Below are 22,528 nucleotides of genomic sequence, written 5' to 3'. Positions count from 1 at the left end.
AAGATGGATGTAAATATTAGATTCCTTTTGAATACATTCCATCAGAAAACAAATGCTCATGTAAGGTGATTGCAATTGTTTGTATCAAGAATTTTTTTCTTCTCTGATAAAACTATCTGGAAGATAAATTCCCTATTTCTAGGAATAAAATAAATACATCTTCTGAAACAATGAGCTCAGAAAATGATGAGGCTTGTTGCAATGCTCAGGGCTTAATTGGAAAACATAGTCACTGAGAAGGTAATTTGAACTAGAACTATAAATCTTTGTGAAAAATAATCATCTATAACAGGCTTTTACTTCATTTATTTTTAGCTATTTCATATACCCCCCAAAAAGAGAAATTGGATACACTGGAAAGTAATGAAATCCAAAGTCATTTTTTTTACTGTAAAGTGGATCTGTAAATCTCAGTATTTCTACTCTTTCAATCAATTTCTTTGAGATTTTTACTTAGGGGGTAGTTTCTGCAAAGAATGGATTTTTCTTTTTCTTTTTTCTTTTTCTTTTTGGTAAATATTTCCTGCTGCAGGTTTCCTGTCACTGAATCTATCACTTTTCCACTTTAAGGAGAGCCTCAGTGGTACTATGCATCTGATGCTGAGTTTGAAAACTGAAACACATTTGAGTAACAAACTGCTCACAGCTAGGGATTGGGAAATGTCAGGTGGGCAAAGCAAGCTCTTCAGTCATTTAAACACATTAGAAAACGAGGATCTTGATCAGGCTGTATCACTTACCACTTTTAGTGTGTGTGTGTGTGTGTGTGTGTGTGTGTGTGTGTGTGTGTGTGTGTGTGTGTGTGTGTGTGTGTGTGTTGTATGAGTAGTAGTTTTGTTATTAATTTACCTACTTATTTGTTAAGATTCTTTTTATAGAGTTCATGGTGGCCTTGAAATGACTATCTTCCTGTCTCAATCTTTACTAGGAAATAGGCTTATACTACCATGCTCAAATCGTATATTTGGTTATGTGGACATATCTATCACTTTCTCCATAATCAGTTTGAAATGCTGGAAATCAATTAAATATGCTAGCAATGCTACTAAAGCAATGCTTTAGTTAGTTACCTGACACACTCCCCATTCTAATTCTTTCTGGTGTTGTTTGAAAAAAATATTGTCAATGAACAGTTTGTCACATTGCATTTGTCACATTAAGCAAATGGCCTATCGCCCAATAAGCCTTTCCCTTCTAAATGCCTCATAACTTTACATTTACTTTTCCTGAAAGAGTAGTTTCATAAAATTTCTTTGCATAATGTGTGATGACCTATATTCTCCCATTCTTTGAATTTTAGATTTTCACTTGTAATTGCAGAGTGTATATTTCAAATAACATATTATAATCTGTTAATATTAGTTTGTTGTGTTTGCTGTTAAATATTTATTTGAATGTATTCCACTAGGATATTAAAGCTAGGCTCTGGTGGCTAACAGTTCAAAGCAAGCCACAGCAAGAAAGTCTCAAAGATTTTGATCTCCAGTTAAAGTAGATGAATGAGCTTCTAAAAAGACAAGGGTGTAATTCACCTGCAAATCAAAAGCAGAGTTGAGCCCAGGAAACCTGTAGTTCCTAGCAAATAATAGAAATGCTTTCCATTCTATTATGGAGATCATATTACCTTACTCACATTACCTTACTGTATTCATTTCCATGTCATTTTGCATATTGTATCCCTCCCACACCATACTTCAAGATTCAGCAACATTTTTCATGTGGAAGGATGAAAAGTGGTTTCGATATTCACTCCATAGCTTCAAGTTTCTAAAAACAGCTGATACAAAGCAATTTTGTAACAAAATTGCATATAAAAGCACAACAGTATGCAAATAAGGTATAAAGCCAAACTTTAGAAATGAACTTGAAAGATTAACAAATTCATGTGATGCCAGTTTTAGGGCTAGAACTTAGTCCTCCACCCCTTTGTCTTTTACAGTGGGCAAGCCACAGGTAACTCTGACCCCAAACAGTTTCATTGCTGCTGTCACTGCACATCTGGGCCAACAGTACAGAAAGCAGTAAGTTGCCAATTCTCATTGGTTTGGCAGGGTCTGTTCAGACAAAGTCTCCCCCCATCCCCACCCCCAGTCTCTTTTAGTGTCAGAAGGAAATCAAGCTACAAAGAGCTGTGGCATTTTTTTTTGTGTGTGTGTGTGTCTCCTGCCTCCTCTCTACTTAGGGCGGCTCCACCCTGTCTTGGCTCCTGGGTGACATCCTGCCTGCCCCAGGGACAGTTTGTGAGCCAGGACTGATAGTGCAGACAAGTCTCACTCATCTTGCATAGGAGCTGCCCAACCAAGATCTGGCTAGCTTCAGTGTGACATCCTGCCTATCAGGGAAAGGAATTATGAGCAAGAACTATAGCTTCAGACAAGTGACATCCAGAAGCCAGAAGTTTTTGTAAAAAGCGAGGTCTACAAGAACCCTAGACCCAGCAATGGCATTATCCTTGCAAGAATTCATCCACTCCCTCGACCTCCGGACCCTTCCCAGGGTCTTGGAAATCCAATCAGGCATCTATTTTGAAGGTAAGCATTCTGCAGTTCCTTAGCTGTCTAGTAAAGTCTGTACTCTTGAGAATTGGTGGAGGAAATTTTAATAAACAGTATGAGTTCTGTAAAGGAAAGCTAATCACACAAAGAAGAAACTTGCCCACTGATAAGGGGTCATCAATAGTGGAGATTCAACAGTGTTCAAGAGAGGAGAGTGTATGGGTGGATGGGAATAAAGAATTATGGGGAAACCTCTTAAGTTTTGTATGGGCTTTTCAGTAGTTCTATAGGAATGGTGGATTATTTCTGCGGTTTGAAATTGGTTGTAATCAAGAGTGGAAAGTTGAAAGTGATTGATATTTGTTTCTCGAATATAAAGAAATTAGTTCTTCCAAAGCAAAAGCATCTGTCAATGCTTTACAAAGAATGCTCCCCAAAGTCTGAACTACTTCTAGATATTACTGTTTACATCGGAACTTTATCAGTCTTTCGTTCTTTTTTTGAGTTTAGATTAGCAGTTGTGCAAAGGAGGTGCCCATTTAACAAAATAGTTTATAAATGCAATGCATCTTCACCAGTGGCACCCATTTCAACAGTCTCACCCGCCTCGACCCTCTCCATCCCGTACTTTTCTTAATTTTGTGGTGTATACAATGAATTTTTGACTGTTCTCACTCTGTAATGACCTAATTCTGAATTCTGTAATAGGGAGAATTTTAATTTGAAGGGGCAGAAATTAAAGTCTGTTAATCACAGATAATTTCTTAAGCCTATGTCAAAAAGTCAGAGTTAGAACTATTGAAAAATAAATTGGTAAATTTTGGTGTAACTTAGTACAATAAATGTGTTTCTGTTTACAAGAACACTAGAATTAAACCAATACAGTAAGTTCTGACCAAATTACTGGGAAAGTAACTGCAAAAACTGTTGATAGACAAGTCTTTTCCATTCATAGATAGATATTCCTTCATTTAAACTCTAACACCCATTCTTGTCAATAACTTGCACAAAATATTAAACAATGTATTATAAGGTAGGCTTTTAGTTGGATTATTGTGCCCAAGTGGAGGCTATCATATTTATGTTCTGAACATGTTTATAGTAAGCAGAATAAATTAGGATACTTTATAGGCTGGGTATCTTAAACACATTTATTTCATTTTCTTCACATTTTAAACTTACGCTATTTTTAAATTAGAGTAGGTTTATTAGGCTCAAATCCCATCATAAATGCAGTAGTTACAGCAATTATGGAAAAGAGAAAAGCTAAAAAATGTCAGTTCCTAGTTTCACATGTGCACATACATACATAATCATTCCTTCACCTCCACCAAGCTATTTAAATGATATAGAGTATAGATTGTCACTGGCTTATTATAAATTTTTCCTTAATTCATTTGTAATTGGCTATTTGAAATCAGACCATCTTTCATTATGAGTACCATGTTATGACTTATGTCAAGTGGAAGCCATTTCTTGTCAGCAGGGTTTAGCTTTTAAGGCTTCATGTAAGAAATCTTAACCTCTAGGAACAGATTCTTTTTTATGCTAATTTTAAAGTTGTATATTTTGCATTTGGTTTTAGTCACTTAGAGAAAAATATTTTTCCATGAAGTATACAATTTTAGTCTTCTCTATTCAATGAAACTTATTTTCAGCATACCAAGCTAAATGTCTTTTCCCTGTTGATTTTTAAGCCACCTTTATGTCGAACTGTGTGTACAATCTCAATCGATCTCTGAAACTAATATCTGAGTTTATTTTTCTTATTTTTGCTAAGAAAATACAATTTTTAATACCATAGTGTAAAATGTTAACTAAAATAATTATTAATACACAGTTGGTACTCAGACTACTCCCTTGTATTCACTCCATTTTGTAATTTATAGCCTTTTTAAATACATTTTTTAAAAAATTGATTTCATAAGACATCCAAATAAGACTTTTATTGAATTGCATCAACTTTACTGTTATTGAGAAATAGTGACAATTTCATATTGTTTTCACAAAAGAAACATGTATAAAGCATCTTTGTCACACATTATTACTTTATTACTACATTAAAATTTAATTAAGATGAATTTTCTTAATGTGAGGACATTCATGTAACTGTCACTCTAGGCAACAAAAAAAACCTACAAATGTAAAAACTTTATCCTTGTCCCTTTTTAATTGATACTTACCATCTCTTCCTAAACTAACTAGTATGTTTATTTTGGGACATTTACAGATATTTTTTGTCAGTCATGGGCCTTGAACTCTGGGCCTGGGTGCTGTCCCTCAGCTCTTCAGCTCAAGGGTAGCGTTCTACCACTTGAGCTACAATGCCACTTCCCAGATTTTTATATAATGGGAAAATTACAGTATTCTTTTCTGATTGGCATGTATAACACTTTTTAAAATTAATCTAGTTTCTATATACCTAATTCAATTTCAGTATATACAATGTTCTATTGAATGAATATACCACTATTTATCCATTCAACTGTGAATGGATATTTGGATTAGTTCCTGTTTGACATTGTTACGGTAATGTTGTCATGAATATTATTATACATGCATACTCACATGAATGACATTTAGTTGGGTATAAGAATAAGTAGGATTAATGTTATCTGGTATGTGTATGTGTATGTTCAGAATTGGTAGATAATGAAAAACAAGTTTCCTGAGTACTTGTTCCATTTTATATTCCTGGTAGCAATACTATTAATCTTTTTTTTAGATAGAATCTTTATATATAGCCCAGACTGGCTCCAAATTTATGAACCTCCTGAGTTCTGGGATTATGGAAATGTGCCAACATATCTGGCTATTTGTCTTCTTAATTTTAATCTTCCTGGTGAGAATACAATGATAGCTCATGATTTTAATTTGCATCTCTCTTACATGTAATGAGATTGAGCACCTTTTCATTTGCTTGTTTGCTTATTTGGAGGTTCTCTTTAGGATACTGTTCATATCTCTTGCCTGTTATTATTAGATTTTATAAATTTTATTACTTCTTTTATAAAATACAAATAAAATTACACTTTCAGTGATCTGTGTTGCAAACATCATCTCTCTCCATGTGTGTAGTTTAATATTTATTTATTTAGTCAGTTGTGGGACTTGAAATCTGGGCCTGGACACTGTCCCTTAGCTCTTCAGCTCAAGGCTAGCACTCTACCACTTGGAGTCACAGTACCACTTCTGGCTTTTTCTGTTTATGTGGTGCTGAAGAATCAAACTGAGGGCCTCATGCATGCGAGGCAAGCACTCTACCCCTGAGCCACCTTCCTGGCCCCAATCCTTTAGTTTTTTTGAATAATATTTTTGATGAATGGAAATTTTCAATTGCACTTAATGTGTTCAATGTATGATTATATTCTATTTTCTATTAGAGAAAATTTCTCTAAGTTTGTGAAAAGTTTTTATATTAGCTTCTACAAATTTTATTATTTACTCTTAACCCAAATGTGTACTCTCCCTGGAAGTTCTGTCTTTGAAAATGATTTGAAGGCCAAAATTTTCCTTTTATTTATTTTCTCTCTAGAGCCAATGGGTGCCAGCCTTTTCCGGATGCCCACTGTGTTATCTTAGTGATGAACAGTGTGCTTATAGCCTTGTAACAGCCTCTTCATTCTTCCAGTCATCTAGTTACTATCATTATGCCAATTTTATCTTATCCTAATTAATGTAGAACAATAACAGTATATGATTCATTTATATCACATATATGCTTATAAGCTATAGAGCCTTGGTTCTAAAATTTGATTGTATATGTGAAATACCTGAGTTGTTTTTTTATAAAACTGTAAGTGACTGGCTATCTCCTTCGGAGAGAAGGATCTAATTATGTGACAGGTATGTTGGGTTATTGTCAGGTTTCTAGAAATCTCTCTGGTGATCACAAAATGCAGCACATTGAGAAATGCTTCTGCAGAATATACTCTCTGATTTATTATTCTCTTCAAGTTTGGCTCTTTGAATTTTTTGAATGCATTTTACAATTAACTTACCAACTTCCATAAAGTCCTCCTGGAATTTTTGATTAACAGTGAATTGGTTTGGAGAAGATAAACTTTGTTTTAAATGAAATTTTCTGATCCATGAACTGGGTGGAGCTCTTTTGAAACTCAGGGTAGTAACTTGTAGAGAAATATACAGTAGGGTTTGTAATTAAGGATCTTCTTGCTTCATTCTGAAACTCAGAAAGTGGCACTAATTCTCTTTTAAATATACCCATTTTAGACTGAAGAAGCATTTGGTTTCTAGCTTCTTTTTAAGTAAAATTTGTGTTTAACATACTCAAATATTCTATATGAAAACTTGATGTTATATGGTTTTATTTTCTACATTGGTTTTTTTGGATGATGAGACTTCACTTTTGCAATAAAACCAATTTAGTCATTTTTAACTGAATTTAAAATTTATTCTTCTGTTTTTAAGATTTTGATATGTTTTGAAGGGAATAACATTGGCTTAATCCCTTTCTTTCTCTCTTCCTTCCTTCCTTCCTTCCTTCCTTTCTTTCTTTCTTTCTTTCTTTCTTTCTTTCTTTCTTTCTTTCTTTCTTTCTTTCTTTCTTTCTTTCTTTCTCTCTCTCTCTCTCTCTCTCTCTCTCTCTCTCTCTCTCTCTCTCTCTCTCTCTCTTTCAGCTTTGAATTCATTGTACTTTGAATTCATTGTCCTTTTTTTCAATCTTAGAGATACTGCAATTACAAACAAGCATGTGTCGCCATGCCTTAGTGCTTCCGAAATTTGATTGTTTGTAATGTCTTAGCAAGGTTTCCATATTAAGAAAGTTGAAGTAATAGAACTTTTTGAAAAGAATTTTTCTAGTCTGATAAAACTTTGAGGGGAAATTGGTGTTATTTCTTATCTAAAAATTTAGTAGAATTTTTAAAGGAAGTCATATCTAGCAAATGTTTCTTTTAAAATTGATAATTTTTTGTTTCTAGAATTTTCTGCTTAATATTTTTAGATGTTGTCTGAGTATAAGTAACTGAAAACACAATATGAAATTAGTAGATTTTCTAGTGTAGAGTTGTTTTATTGTTAGTTCAGTTCTTTAAAGAGAAAGTCTTGACATCAAAGAGCATAGCTTATTTTTCATTTAAAATACACAACAAAACACCTTCTGGAATACTTTAAGTAGAGTTCAGAAAGTGTCTCTCTAGGTCTATAGATCTATCACACAGATCTTAGGTGTCCCAGGTTAATTTCTAGACTGCACATTTGTATATTTGCATAGCTATATTAAACTGATAACATATTTCTTCTCTTTCCTGATTGGTTGAATCCAAGGTAAAGAAATACGATTAAATATCATCTGTATTACTGGAAGACTTACTCCTTTATGAGTCCTAACAGATTTTTTATGTCATTCATTTTCTTTAGTGGATATCAATATCATTCCATAGCACTAAGGTATGTCCCTATTCCTACAATTATTTTGTTATGTTTGTAGTGTAGGTGGGGTACTATGTTAAGCTATCAGGAGAATCCTTGTGTTATTCCTAATCTTGAAGTTATCAAGAGTTCCTTCATTAAATATCATGCTCTAAGTTTTAGTGTTTAACTCTCTATGTGTTCTTATATTTAATAGATACTGAACTTAAAGCTATTAGTATAATGACATGATTTGCTTTTTTAGAATGTTTATGTGAGTTACCATTAAAAGATTTTCAAATATTGAACAAACTTTTAATATAATTTAGGCTTCGTTGATATTTCATATAGGGTTTGTTTTATCTACTTTGGATATTTTATTTAATTACAATAAACCATTCCAGTTGACTTAGCCTCTTTTTAGCTAAGATAAAATTACCTTTCTAAAATGAATTACATAGATTTTGTTTTATGTCTTCTGAACTTATTTATCCCAAATTCATTTTAACATCTTGAAAATTTAGCAGGACTCTTTTGTAAATACTACTGAGCATGGAAACCAAGAATTATTTTTTGTTAATATTCTCTATGGTTTTGTATCTTTCATTGATATTTCTGATCTAATCTTTTTTTTCCTTTTCTGTTTGCTATGTTGCTCCTTTCTTAGTTTTCTCTGTTGAACCTGCTGTTATTTTTAAAACATTTTTTGGGTGAGTGAGTGTGTGTCTGTGTGTGTGTGTGTGTGTGTGTGTCCTGGAGCTTGAACTAAGGGTCTTGTTCTCTAGGCTTTTTCATTGAAGTTTGACACTGCCACTTGAACCACACCTCTGCTTCCTTTTTTTTTTTAATTGATCAATGTACTTATTATTATTTTGTTTTCTAAGAATGTGTTATCATGTAGGGTTTTTTTAAATTATTGCTTTCACTCTTTTTACTTGTATTCTGTTTTTAGTTTTTTCTTTGAGACAGAGAATCAAATTAACTATACTACTGTCTCAACCTTCCAACTGCCAGGATTACAAGTATTTCCCCTCACAGCTCTAATTATCACTTAGTTTTAAATTCTGTAGCTATTGAATAGTTGATCATAAAGAATTTTATCTAAGTAGTCCTGGTTTTTGTTAATATCTTTATTGTGTTTTTTGGGAAAACAATAGATGACATGGTACGGTTTTTTCTTTAATTGATTGTGGTTTCCTGTACTTTTGGCCTGCAACATGCCCTACTTGGAGACTGGTAGAAGATGAAAACAGTTAACATCTGGTGATGTGAAGTTCTGTGCTATGAAATACTCCAATAGATAACCACACAAAAGCAAGTTATTCTAGTGAACATTTTGCCTGATCACTCAGTTCTTTAGGAATGTATGTTTGCATTATGATATTAAAAGATGAATTCAGTTAAATAAACTCTAGAAGCTGACTTCTAAGTTCAAATGACGAATGATTTAGTGCCAAGTTAAAACCAGAAGTATTTGCTTTGCTCTCTGGTAAAAAAAAAAGTAGATTAGGATAATCTACTAATCCTAAAGATTGAGGTAAGATTTACTGAGCTATCATATACGAAGTACATAGCAGTAATCTTTTTGTACAGCATGACTATTACTATTAGCTAAATGTTGACATATGGTAAGAAAGAAATTGACCATTTCCAAAACATAAAACTAATTTGAATTCTTCTGCTTCATAGGCCAACACTGTTGCAACATTGGAAGAAATAGTTAAAGACATCAATCACAAACTAAATAAGGAATTATTTAATTTAAAATTAAAATAAATTAAAAATTACACTTCACAAAATAAAAATGTATTCATTACTAAAAAAAACCCATACACACAAATGTGTAAAGAAGACAAAGTATAAAGTAAGAAAATATTCACAGTATATGCAATAGACAAATTCTAAATATTCTGACAAGAAAATTAAAAAATGGGCAAAATGTAAAAAGGCATTCACATGATATAATATTAAATGAATTTAAATTATACTATCAAAAATGTGTATGAAGCCAGGTGCTGGTGGCTCACGTCTGTGATCCTAGATACTCAGGAGGCTGAGATCTGAGGATCACAGTTTGAAGCCAGCCTGCGCAGGAAAGCCCGAGACTCTTATTGCCAATTAACTACTAAAAAGCTGGAAATAGAGCTATAGCTGAAGTGGTAGAGCCCTAGTCTTGAGCAAGAAATCTCAAAGACTGCACACAGGCCCTGATTTTAAGCCCCTGGACTGGGACCAAAATACTGTGTATGAAATAACAAATTATCATTTACTTTTCTTTCTTTCTTTTTTTCGGTCATGGGGCTTGAATGCTGGACCTGAATGCTGTCTCTCAGCTCTTCTGCTCAAGGCAAGTGCTTTACCACTTGAGCCACTGCACCACTTCTGGTTTTCTAAGTGGTTTATTGGAGATAAGAGTCTCACAGACTTTCCTGCCTGGGCTGGCTTTGAACTGCAATCCTCCAATCTCAGTCTCCTGAGTAGCTAGGATTACAGGCATGAGCCACCGGTGCCCAGCTTTATCATTTACTTTACAAGGTAAACAAAAAAAATTAACAAAAAGGAATAAAAAATAAAAGCCACTGTAGCATAAACAGAGAAGAAATAAAATAAGACACAGTAGCTGTATAAAGTACTGCCAGCATTCTAGATAATAACTGGGTAATTGCATCAGCATGGATAATGTGCATCCACGTCTGACCTTTAGAAATTAACTCTAAAATATAATTGCAAAATGCAAAAATAATGATTACATGAGAATGTTCACAGAAGCATGTTTTATAGACAAACATTAAGGAAGCTTTAGCATAGAATAATTTACATAAATTTCTATAATCCATTTTCAGGTATGGTCCAAAGGGCTAGAATTATAGTTGAGAAAAATGCAAAGCCCATTTCCCTTTTGGAACATACACTAAAATCCAGGGGAGCAGTGACAAACATGTGATAGGATTAGAATATGTGCCAGAGCCAGGCCACAACAATGGCTCTTGCCTGTCATCGTAGCTATTCAGGAAACTGAGGTTTGAGGATTTGGCTTCTTTGCAAGCTTGGGGAGGTAAGTTCCTGCATATCTCCAACAAATCACCAAAATACTGCAAGTGGAGTTGTGACTCTCTAGGTTTGAGTAAAAAAAGCTAAGGGATAGCACTCAGGCTCTGAGTTCAAGCCCCAGTAATACACACACACACACACACACACACACACACACACACACACACACACACACACACACACACACACACACACACTACCCATAGTAAAACAAAGCAGTAACTTAGGGTAAGGACAAGAGGCAGGAATTAGGGGAGGATGGAAGAAAGGGTGACATTGACCACAAAGCATTGCATTCATAATTGACTTATGGAATTGTAACTTCTTTGTACAACTACTTAATAATCAATCAATCAATCAATAATAAGTAAAATAAAATACTGCAGATAATAAAAAACAAAAAGCCATCAAGAAAGGTGGTCTTTTGCTGTGGTAGCCAAGATTTGTGTTAGTCATTTCCTTACACACATTAGCTACTCCTGACCTTTCTACCCCTGAACTGGTAGTTTCTCTGAAACCTAAATCAAAGCACCATCATTTGGTTCAAGATTATGATAGTTCAGGTGGAGTAAAACTTGAGTTGAAGTCTGAGTAAGCTGAGGAAATGTTCCTTGCAGAGGACAGAGCAAGCACAAGTCTGGACAGGGCTTGCTTTTTGTTATTAAGAAACAGGGAAAAAAACCAGTACAAAGGAAGAGGAAGCAAAGGAACTGGGGAGTAAGGTGGTGGGAGAGCAGGAGAGATGTACATGGCTTATATCTTGTAAGTCTCAAACCATAGTGATGAGGAAGAGGTAGGGCTCCTAAAATACTCTGCAAAGGTCAAAAGAGCTAATTTTGGAGGCTTCATAGGAATATTGATCAGAAACAGTCAAGAACAGGTCTAGTGTATTGGAGAATGAAATGATAGAGCAAACATGTAGAGACTAGCAGAAGGATATACGTTAAAAAAAAATAGACCTGTACAGTACTTGTAGCCTGTAGAAAGCAGGGTGGGGAGTTGAAGCTGGGTGCTGGTGGCTCATGCCTGTGATCCCAGCTACTCAAAAGGCTGAGATCTAAGGGTCATGGTTCAAAGCCAGTCTGGACAGCAAAGTCCATGAGACTCTTATCTCCAACTAACTACCAGAAAACTGGAAGTAGAGATGTAGATCAAAGTGGTAGAGAGCTAACTTTGAGTAGAAAAAGTTCAGAGACAGCACCCAAGCCTTGAGTTCAAGCCTCAAGACAAAAAAATGTTTGATGTTTACAAAAATGAATGGCAATGACCAGTTGGATTGGCAAGACTTCATTGTCTTTTTTGGAGGATCATTGGCTGCTCTAGAAAGAACATGGGATAGGGGAGCAAAATGGAGTTAGGAGATGGATTACAAAATTATTCAGTAACCTGAAAAGAGTTTATGGGGTCTTAATTTAAGTTTATCTTTAATATTTTCTCCTTTTCACATCTTACAGTAGTCTATGAAATATGTAGCACACTTTAAAGAGCCGTGCTAGGAGATAATATAATTTCTATCATAAGTCACTTTTATGTCATCTGCAGTTCTTTGAAAAAACATTTTATAGCCAAGGAACAAATTTGAGAAATAGAAACATCTTTGGTCATATAGTAGAAGAAGATATATTATTGTTTAAATCTCTGATATTTTACTGGAATTTATTATCTTAACATAACCTAAACACATCTCACTGATAAAATGAGATGATTTTCTATGTATTATGGTTGGAACTGAATCTAGTATCAATTCAACATAATTAGACAAGCATATTTAGAGTCCCATAATATCAGGAAAATTGCATGAGTAATAGTTATCATCCGTTCATAGAGAGGTGAGATCACTACTTAGTATTCAGGAAATAGTATCTCTTGTTTCTTTGATTATTGCTCAAATTGCTAACATTTTTAACTTACATATAAGTTTCTTTCACACATGTAATCATTTTGGTGTACATTTGAAAGTTTTTCACAAAATCAAAGAATTTTAGAATTATGATCCTTTTGATAAGTTGGTTGCATATGGCAGTTTAGGATAATTGTACTAAAATAATTATTAATAAATATTAAAGAGAAATGTTATGCATACTTTGATACACTCTCTTCTAATTTTTATGAATGTATGAACTAACTTTTACATGAAGCAAAATTGATGCTAATATTCTTTTTCTTCTTTCTTTTCTGCTTTCTTTTCACTATTTTTCACAAATTTGATTTACCACTTTGGTTCAAGTCATAATTTATTTCCAGGGTTATCACAATTTATACCTAACAGCTGACCCTTCAACTCAGCATGAGCAGACTTATTTCTCAAACATATATCAATCTGTTCCTTATTAATTAAACACTCTCCAGTGGTTCTTCTTACTCCTCAAATTAAAAACTTACAATTGGTATTAGAGCCTGTATTATTTCCCTGAGTTTTATCTGAGTTCATGGTTTACTCATCTCTCTCTTCCAACTACATTGGCTCCCTCACTGTCCCTCCACCCTGGAGGCTGCTCTCCTTCCTTAAATCTTTGCTCACACTCTTCCTTCCAGCTAGAAAAGTTCTACATCTATCAGCTCAATTCCCTCACTTCTTTATGAAGTTTATTAATCTTACAATTTTCACTCTGCTCTTCCCTAAAGTTTCTTATTTCCATAGTCTGTCCTTCATCTCTTTGGTTTTTTTGGTTGGCTTTTTTTTTTTTACCAAAACAGTCATTTCCTTCACAAGTATAAGTTGGTTATTTTTCAAATATTTTTATCCCCACTTATTAGATTTTTATGACTTTAAAGCATATAATTTATGAAATACAAAGTCCACTCTTTAAAAGATTACACTTCAATGGTTTCTAGAAAGTTGGTGAGTTGTGCAATCATTAACCAACTTTAGACTATTTCCATTACCTTATAGAACTGCTATGCTGTTTCCCAATAATTCCCTCTTGGCATTTCCAGCTTTAGGCAACCACTGATCTGCTTTCTGTCTATAAATTTGCCTTCAGTAGGCAGGCCTTATCAAAGGAATTATCCACTATGTAGTTTTCTTGCATCTGGCTTCTTTCACCTAGCAAAATGTTTCTGTGCTTTGCCCATGTTGCATCACGCATAAGAATTTGTTTCTTTTTATTGCCAAATCACATTTTAGTGTATGGAGCTATCACAATTTGTTTGTCCAGTGCCAATTGAAGGACTATTAGAGTGCCTTTTATTTAGAGATATTTTAAAGAGTGAATCATTTCTCATTTCCAACAAAAACGTATGAGGATTCCAACTTTACTACATCCTTCCCAAAGCTATACAACTTTTTTTTCTGTTGCAGATGATGATATCTCACTGTAGTTATATTTTGCATCAACCTAAAGACAAATGATGCTGAGCATGTTTCCTGGTCTGATTAGCAATTTATTTTCATTTTTTATAACAATTACCCTTCATATGACATCATCCTTAATTGAATATTCTGTTTCTGAGTTACAAGAATTCTCTATATATTCTCAGTATTTGATCCACAAATATTTTCAGATATATAATTTACAGGTATTTTCTTTCTCATTACAACCTGTTTTTTTCATATTTTTGTAATGTTTTCATTTGAAGTAAAAATTTTGAGTTATGATGAGGTCCAATTTATTTTTTTCCTCTAGAAGTCTGATGTTTTTGGTATTATGTTGACTGAACCATAGTCACAATAATTTCCTCTATGTTTCTTGCAAGCGGGGAGCACTCTGAGACAGTGATTTCCTGGAAGAACTCAGCAAATTCACACGAATTGTTCTACTTAAGGTTATGGTTTACCACCACTCAGCAAAATTTAATGGCAAGAATGTACTTGCATATTTGAGAAAAAAAATGAGAACCAAGTGACTCTGGAAGGAGGAAAAGAGTAGTCAGAAATGTTATTTGAGGGGAAATTGTGAAGACCCTTATCAATTGCTTTAGATATTGAATATCCCAACGAGAGCCTAAAGAAATCAGTTTAAAATACTAAGAAAAATGCTGGAAAAAAGAGACAGCTGTTCCATTATGAATTTAGATAACACAGTTTTTCAGTTTTTACCAGGAAAATGCTGATGAAACCACACACATTTGCTCAAGTTAAACATAATTGTGAATCCATAAATATGATACTCAAAAGTGTTTCTTGTAGGAATTTGGAAATGTCACGATGTGGGTGTTTTTATTTTTTTCTACTTTTTAGAGATAAGATTTCTATGTACTATGTTTTCAATATATTAAATGTTGTTTTTTGTTCCTGAAAAAAATGCTAAAAACCCATGGAGCAAAAATTCCCTAAAGTCACATATCTCCCTTCATTTCTTCTTTCTTTTTGAACATATATTTTTATTGTAAAAATACTGTACAGAGGGGTTACATGAGTAAGATAATGAGTACATTTCTTATTGAGTATTGTTACCTCCTCCTTTGTTTTTCCCCTACCATTCCTTCCCTCCCCACCTCCCCTCTTCTTTCTTTTATTTCTTTTTTCCTTTCTTCTAAAAAATGAACAAAGTATAATCCCTTCCCGGGAGTAATATTTAGGCCAGTAGAAGACAGACATATGGTTGAAATCAATTATTTCTAATACAATGTGAAAAATGCCCTGACACAAACTGTTTTGAGAATACTGCAGAGTGTATAACTCACCACCCAGGAGAGCCATGGAGAGCTTAAGAGAAACGTGGTGATCTTTTTGTTGAGATTTGCAGCTTGAATTGGAGATGGCTAAGTAACTGATAGAATGAGAAATTCTTTAGAAGATTAAAATTTTAAATCCAAAATGTGGTCTAATCCAATGACTTCTCAGAGAATAGTAGCTAACCAGGCAATTTGTGGTCATATCTCACATGGCTCCTGAATTATATAACAAGGTTAATGGAATTTCTACTGTAATCAAAAGAAAACTATAAAGCTACTTTACAATGGAGTAAGGATTGCATAATTCCCCCCCCCCCCGAAAAATGTTGAAATGATAATATCCCAGTAGCACTGTACTTAAAGATAAGGCCTCACAAAAGCCATCAGGTTAAATGAAGTCATAAGGGTGAGGTTCTGATCTGATGCTATCAATGAACAAATAAGGGGAAACAAATGTGTATTCTCTCTTGCACACTCCACATGCCCCTCTCTTCTCTCTACCTCTCAAAACCAATGTGACATTGGGAAAAACTATGTTATACCAGTATAAGAAGGCATGGTAATTAGAAAGAGTCCTCACCAAAAAAAAAATTGATTTAGTAAGAATATTGATAGTGGATTTCTAGCCCCAGAACCATGACAGAATTAATTCCTGTTATTTAAAGTATCTCATCTACAGTGTTTTGTTATAGAAGCACCACCTAATACACAAGATGTCTTCCTAGTCATAAAACTAGATGATGTTCATTGTGGTTAATTTGAAAATTATGGAAAACCCAATGAGTTTCTGAGATACTTAAGGTAAAAAAAAATTGTACCAGGTAAGTAAAAGAGACATCCTAGCAGAGGTTTGCTGACAGATATGAAAAGAAAATAGATAGTAAGAAGCAAAGAGGAGCTATAGAGACAGAATCTGATAGTTTTGAGTAGAAGTTTTGAATTTGACAGCTTAGAAGAGGTAGCGATCAAGGGAGGAATTGTAGGTTATTGACTAGGAGCATGGTAGACAATAAAAATACCCATCAGAAAATTCAGTTCTATCCCCAGTCTGAGCTGTCATCAAACCCTGACATATGAGTAACCTTATGCAGTCAAAAATACACATCTAAAGTACAAGAAGCAATAGAGTTGTCAGGAATGACATTACACATATAGATGGTTGAAAAACATCTTGGTATTTCATGGATTGACCTGTAAGTAATGTGTGGTATCAGAAAGAGTACATGAGTCCTAAAGAACATCAGCCTGGGTTAGCGGAGGGGCTAAAAGAGGGACTCGTAGAGCCAAAGGAAAACCCCAAAACAACAAACAGAAAGCAACCACCAAAATAATCCCCCAACAACTCTTTCTACATCAGAGGAGAAGCACCAAAGAGTGTTACCATCTGATAATGGAAAGAAACAACATCCAGCATCGGGAAAAGAAAGTGTTGGGGACGAATGTTTGATTTTAGCAGGTGGTTTATTATAGAATGCTAATGAGAATTGTAAATGTATACATTGAAATTTTATTATGGAAGGGGCATTCTGCTATGCCCTTTATATTTGTGTGTGTGTGTTCAAGCAATAGATTATATATATACTTATATGTGTATGTGTAAATGTCTGTACATATGTCTATACATGCATGTGTGAGTAGTGATAACACTATACTTATAGTTAAATGCTATTTTATTATTATTCAGATGGTTTCTCTATGTAGCCCAGGCTGGCTTTGAACTCCCAAATCTCCTTCCTCAGTCTCTTGAATATTGAAATTCCATGTATATACCATGTCCACCTTTTCTGTAATTAAACAATATCTCACATACATGTTCATATCCCCACGTTTTTGTTCATTTGTATATATGTAAAATATATCTGATTTTATTTAAATTAATTTATCATGTTCATAGAATTACTTAACCCATGAGAGTCTTGTGAGATTATTATATAGTTAGTTTTCAATATTACCTGTATAATATAAAACCTACCTCTATCCTAGAAATTAAATTACAGTAAAGTTTATTCTTGTTTTGCTGTCCAGAAGATTTAAATAAGAAATCCTGTATTGCATGCTATCATAGAATTTACAGTGTTTTAAAAGATTTTTTAACAGTTCACTAAGCAATTTATCCATTCAAGTATGATTGGTGAAATAGAAATGTATAAAAAGTAATTTGTGGTAGCTCCATGCTTGTTTTTTTAAATTATTTATTCTTGTTGCAATTGGATGTATAGGGCATTAAACCAATTATAAAATTAGTTGAATAAGTACATTAAATAATTGTGTTGCGTGACTTGTGCATTATAAGAGCATTACTTTTATAGATTTAATGTTTAGATGAGAGTTTATATTATATTATATTATATGAGAGTTTATATTATAATTAAAAATTATGCCCATTTTAATGCTTACAAACATTTTATGGTTAATTGAATTTAGTCTTTTTCTAGCTTAATTTAATCCATGACCTGGTAGTAAAATCAGAGCAAATATGAAAATTACAGAATTATGTTCAAGTTGCACTTATTCATATTTTATAATTGGCAAATATTTAGTCAAAACAAAAATCTTATTTTTATTTCAATTTGTTTACATAGATACTGATTTATACAGACTTAGAGGAGCAAAATTATATGCAATCAATATCTGCGTAGTCACATGTTTTGTTTTGTCTTATTTTGTACCAGTCACGGGCTTGAACTCAAGGCCTGGCTGCTAACTCTGAGCACTCTATCATTTGAGCTACAGCTCCACTCTTGGATTTTTAGTGGTTTATTGGAGGTAAGGGTCTTACAGATTTCCAGGCTGGGCTGGCTTCAACCCGTCACCCTCAGATCTCAGGCTCTCAAGTAACAATGAACCACCAGCACCTGCCTAGTCATGTATTTTAAAAATAATTCGGTAAACAAAAACTGAGAAACATATTTTTTAGGTGAGCATATATTTGTAAAGATTTATTGAGGACAAGCATTAAGTTTCTAGAGTAGAATATTCTCACATGTTTATAATGTTTCTTAAACTTCCCCGATAAGAAACTGCTGTTGAGTCAGAACACCCTAATCCCAACAGACACTGAAAATTGAGAACTTATGAAACTTTAAGTGAATAATGATTTATTAAGGAATGTAAATTTGCTCTGTGTGATGGGTATGTAGTTGACCACTAAAATGAATGTCAGAATGGAATCAGGAAGCTTTAAATATTCAGATCAGTTATACTGGAATTGTGTCCATTTGACCATGTACAATAATTCTACTTTGGGCTATTCATAAAGACATAACTAATTCAAATGATATTTGGGTTTGAGTTTAAAGAAAACTTTGCTGAAAGTTTGACTCAAGTGATAGTATACTAGCTTAGCAGGCATAAGGCCCTAAGTTTAAACCTAGTATCAAATTTTGGGGAAAAATATATATGTATAATATACACGTTTGTGCATATATATATATATATATATATATACACACATATAAATCAAGTTCTATATGTATAAGTAGCCACTAGAATGTATTTAGGCCAATAAGAAGTTGTGACTTCTTATTGGGATAGCTACTTTTAGGAAATTAGTTATTACATTTTTGAAAATAAGAAACAAAACATTCAAAGTTTAAAAGTTTAGTGCACTTTTCCTTGTATATTTGAGCAGAATGCATTTTTTACCTAAAACTTAGCATTAGCAGAGCTCACTGCTTAGGATAAAGCTCCTAAACAAGTAAAGATGAAAGTAATTTTGGTTGTGCTCTTTTCAAAAGCTACAAAGAGAAACTGCCTGAGTATTCTTTATTTTTATTTTTTAAATTTTTTATTGTGAAAATACCGTACAGAGGGGTTACAATTACCTGGGGAAGGTAATGAGTACATTTCTTATCAAGCATTGTTGCCTTATGTTGTTTACTTGGAGACTGGGCAAAATGTAGACATTTTTGTACAATGGAGTATATCATTTACATCTATTGTAGCGTATTCAACTTTAAACAATATCCTACTTGAATTGTGTTTAGTACTAACTTTGATTAGGTAATACAATGTAATCATATAAAGATAAGTTATTTATATTTTCTTCATTTTACACATATGAAGAAATAAAAGGGAATAAATAATATTTGATTATCTGGGTAGGATATGAAATAGGTGCATTTTAATAGGCACAAATTATTGGTCAATTGCTCATAAATAGCACAAATTACAGGTCCCTTATTTACAATAGAATTACATGTAGCAACACAAATAAAACTGAAGAAAGTCTCAAGAAGAATAAGTATTTTTACATACTATGATGTTAGTAGATTTTGTTGTATGCTGCTAAATGAATAATGAATAAGTGGTAAAATGAAAAGTAACCTGAAGTTAGTTTAAAAAATCAGAAAACTTGTTTTTACAACTATTTTTGCTACAATATCTAAGCTCTTGAATTTGAAAGTTTTATATTTACCTCAAATTTTCAATCTGTTTCACTCCCTTTAAACATCTGAGATCATTGTATTGCTTAAAACCAGAATTTTAGCAAAACGAATGAGATAAAATGGAAGTTAGTTTTCACCTAAAACAAAGCTTTCCAGGCTGGGAAGGTAGCTCAGTGGTAGAGCACTTGCCTTGCATGCATGAGGCCCTGGGATCGATTCTCAGCACCACAAAAGCAAAAAGAAAAAAGCCGGAAGTGGCGCTGTGGCTCAAGTGGTAGAGTGCTAGCCTTGAGCTGAAGAGGTAAGAGACAGCGCCCAGGACCAGAGTTCTGGCCCCATGAACGGACCCCCTCCCCCCAAAAAAAACAACAAACAAAGCTTTCTAAGTGGAAATGGAAATCCATAATTTGACAATACTTTTTGATCATTAAAAATTTAAAAGAAGTTTCCTTAAAATTTTATTACTAGTAGTAAAATTACTACTAGTCAGTGAAATTAGATAAACTATCCAATTTTCTAATTCTTACAAAGAGAAGTTAGGATTGCAGAGCCTGTCCTTATATTAGAGGAACCATATATGTGTCAGTTAAGGAAAGAGCACCTGTTTCAGTGGTATATGAATCCTAAATACACATACTGCTTTTGAAAAATGTTTTAGTTCTCCGTTGTTTTTAAAATATTTAAAACATATTCAGAATACGATTTACTAAAAACCCCTAAAATGAAATGTGTTTCGAATTGTGTATTAGCAAAGACACTCTGACTTAAAAATTAATAAAGTAGTGGTTCTTTTCCTAGTTTGTCCTTGAACTACTTGGCTATTAAAAAAAACAAAAAACACTTTTTCTGTCATTGGAAAGTCAACTTTATTTTATGATGATAAAAGATTCTAAGTCATCAAAACTTTCTGATTCTACAAGAATGAAAATGTATTCAAATTATAGTGTTACAGTTATTTCATTTACCCACTGTGAACAAAATAATAAAATATTTCATATGAATAGGAGTAATTATGCTTTTTAATGAAACTTAAAAATAAGGAAAATTCTTCCTCAATCAAGACTAAAACATCTAAGAATGTCCATTTATTTGGCTGTCAATCTTTTACCTAGCTACTTAATCTTAGTTGTATGCTGAATTTGAGTAAAGTTCATGAAATCATAACCTTGCAAATCTCACAGAACCTAAGGCCTCCTCTGTGCAGTCAAACATAGCAGTTACAAATACATTTCAATATCTGCTAAATGGTCATATATGTTCAACAATCAGTCAGGTTGAGTCCTGGATTGCTGTTGTTTCTGTTAACTATTAGACTACAAGAATTTTCACATAATATACCTAAGGAAACTTTCCTTTTTCTTTATAGAAATAATATGTTGGAAAAGATTGTTTTTCCTAAGTTGACATTCAACAAATGATATCTTCTTGTAACATATGCTGTAAAGTTTAAATGAGTGCTTAAATCCCATACAGATACTTAAAGGAGATTTTAATTTTTATAATAGAAGTGCTTTTTCTTTTCTCAGAATAACAACCTATTCATTTCTGTCTTTGAAAAACTGACAATCCATATTTTTGTAATTTTAATATATATTTTATTGTAAAGATACTGTACAGAGGGATTACAGTTACATGAGCAAAGTAATGAGTCCATTTCTATCGAGCATTGTTACCCCCTCCTATGTTTTTCCCTTACCATTCCTTTCCTCTCCACCTCCCCAACTACCCCACCCCTCGCCGACTCCCGCCAAAGTTGTAAAGTTCATTTTCAATATAGTGTCTTGTACATCTCATTGATACCTTGGGTCATTCTATATCCTTATTTCAGCATTTTTTTTATTTCTCTTCCCCTCTCCAAATTAGAAAAATGTATATACAAGATACTGGACACCGGAATCAAATACAGTGACAACAGGGGTTATACCATGGAGGAAGAACATACAAAGAAACAAAAAAAATCATATAATACACTAAAAAGAACAGCAAGAAAGATAAAATATCTTGTGTCCCTATCTTGGGGTTCATTTCTCCTAACATCATCTTATATGGTCATATGTACATAGCTTTTGACCTCTTCTGCTTGTCCTAGACATATACTAGTTATTGCAGATAAGGGAAACCATGGGACCTATGTTTCTTTGGGTCTGGCTTACTTCACTTAATTTAGTTTTTTCCAAGTTTTTCCATTTCCTAACTAAGGAGTCAGTGTCATTCTTTCTGATGGAGGCATAGAATTCCATTGTGTATATATACCACATTTTCTTGATCCATTCATCTACTGAGGGGCATCTGGGTTGCTTCCATATCTTAGCTATGGTCAATAATGCTGCAATAAACATAATTGTGCTGGTAGCTTTAGTATGGCCTTGTTTGTGATCGTTTGGGTAAATGCCCAGAAGTGGAATTGCTGGGTCATAGGGGAGCTCTATGTGTCTTTTGAGGAACCTCCATATTGCTTTCCAGAGTGGTTGAGTAAGTTTACAGTCCCACCAACAATGCAGTAGGGTTCCCTTTTGGCCACATCTCCTTCAGCATGTTGTTATTAGATTTCTTGATTATAGCCATTCCAGCTGGGGTGAGGTGAAATCTCAATGTTGTTTTGAT

At 33.5% G+C, this 22,528-nt stretch overlaps 1 protein-coding gene across 2 annotated transcripts in view; it reads left to right on the top strand.

Moving 5' to 3' along the window:
* The first annotated feature begins 2,214 nt into the window (after positions 1-2,214).
* The window catches only part of Themis (thymocyte selection associated), a 164,675-nt gene continuing 144,361 nt past the window's right edge, over positions 2,215-22,528 (top strand). For both annotated transcript variants that reach the window (XM_042673933.1, XM_042673925.1), the window contains exon 1: positions 2,215-2,531. In XM_042673933.1, the coding sequence (XP_042529867.1) occupies positions 2,441-2,531 (91 nt within the window). In that variant the 5' untranslated portion in view covers positions 2,215-2,440. The remainder of the gene's footprint in view (positions 2,532-22,528) is intronic.

Source organism: Dipodomys spectabilis, unplaced genomic scaffold (genome assembly GCF_019054845.1).
Source record: "Dipodomys spectabilis isolate Male_0828 unplaced genomic scaffold, ASM1905484v1 ptg000001l, whole genome shotgun sequence".
Classification (NCBI taxonomy): Eukaryota; Metazoa; Chordata; class Mammalia; order Rodentia; family Heteromyidae; genus Dipodomys; species Dipodomys spectabilis.
Note: the sequence above shows the minus strand (reverse complement) of the source record. Positions and strands in the feature narration are given on the sequence as shown.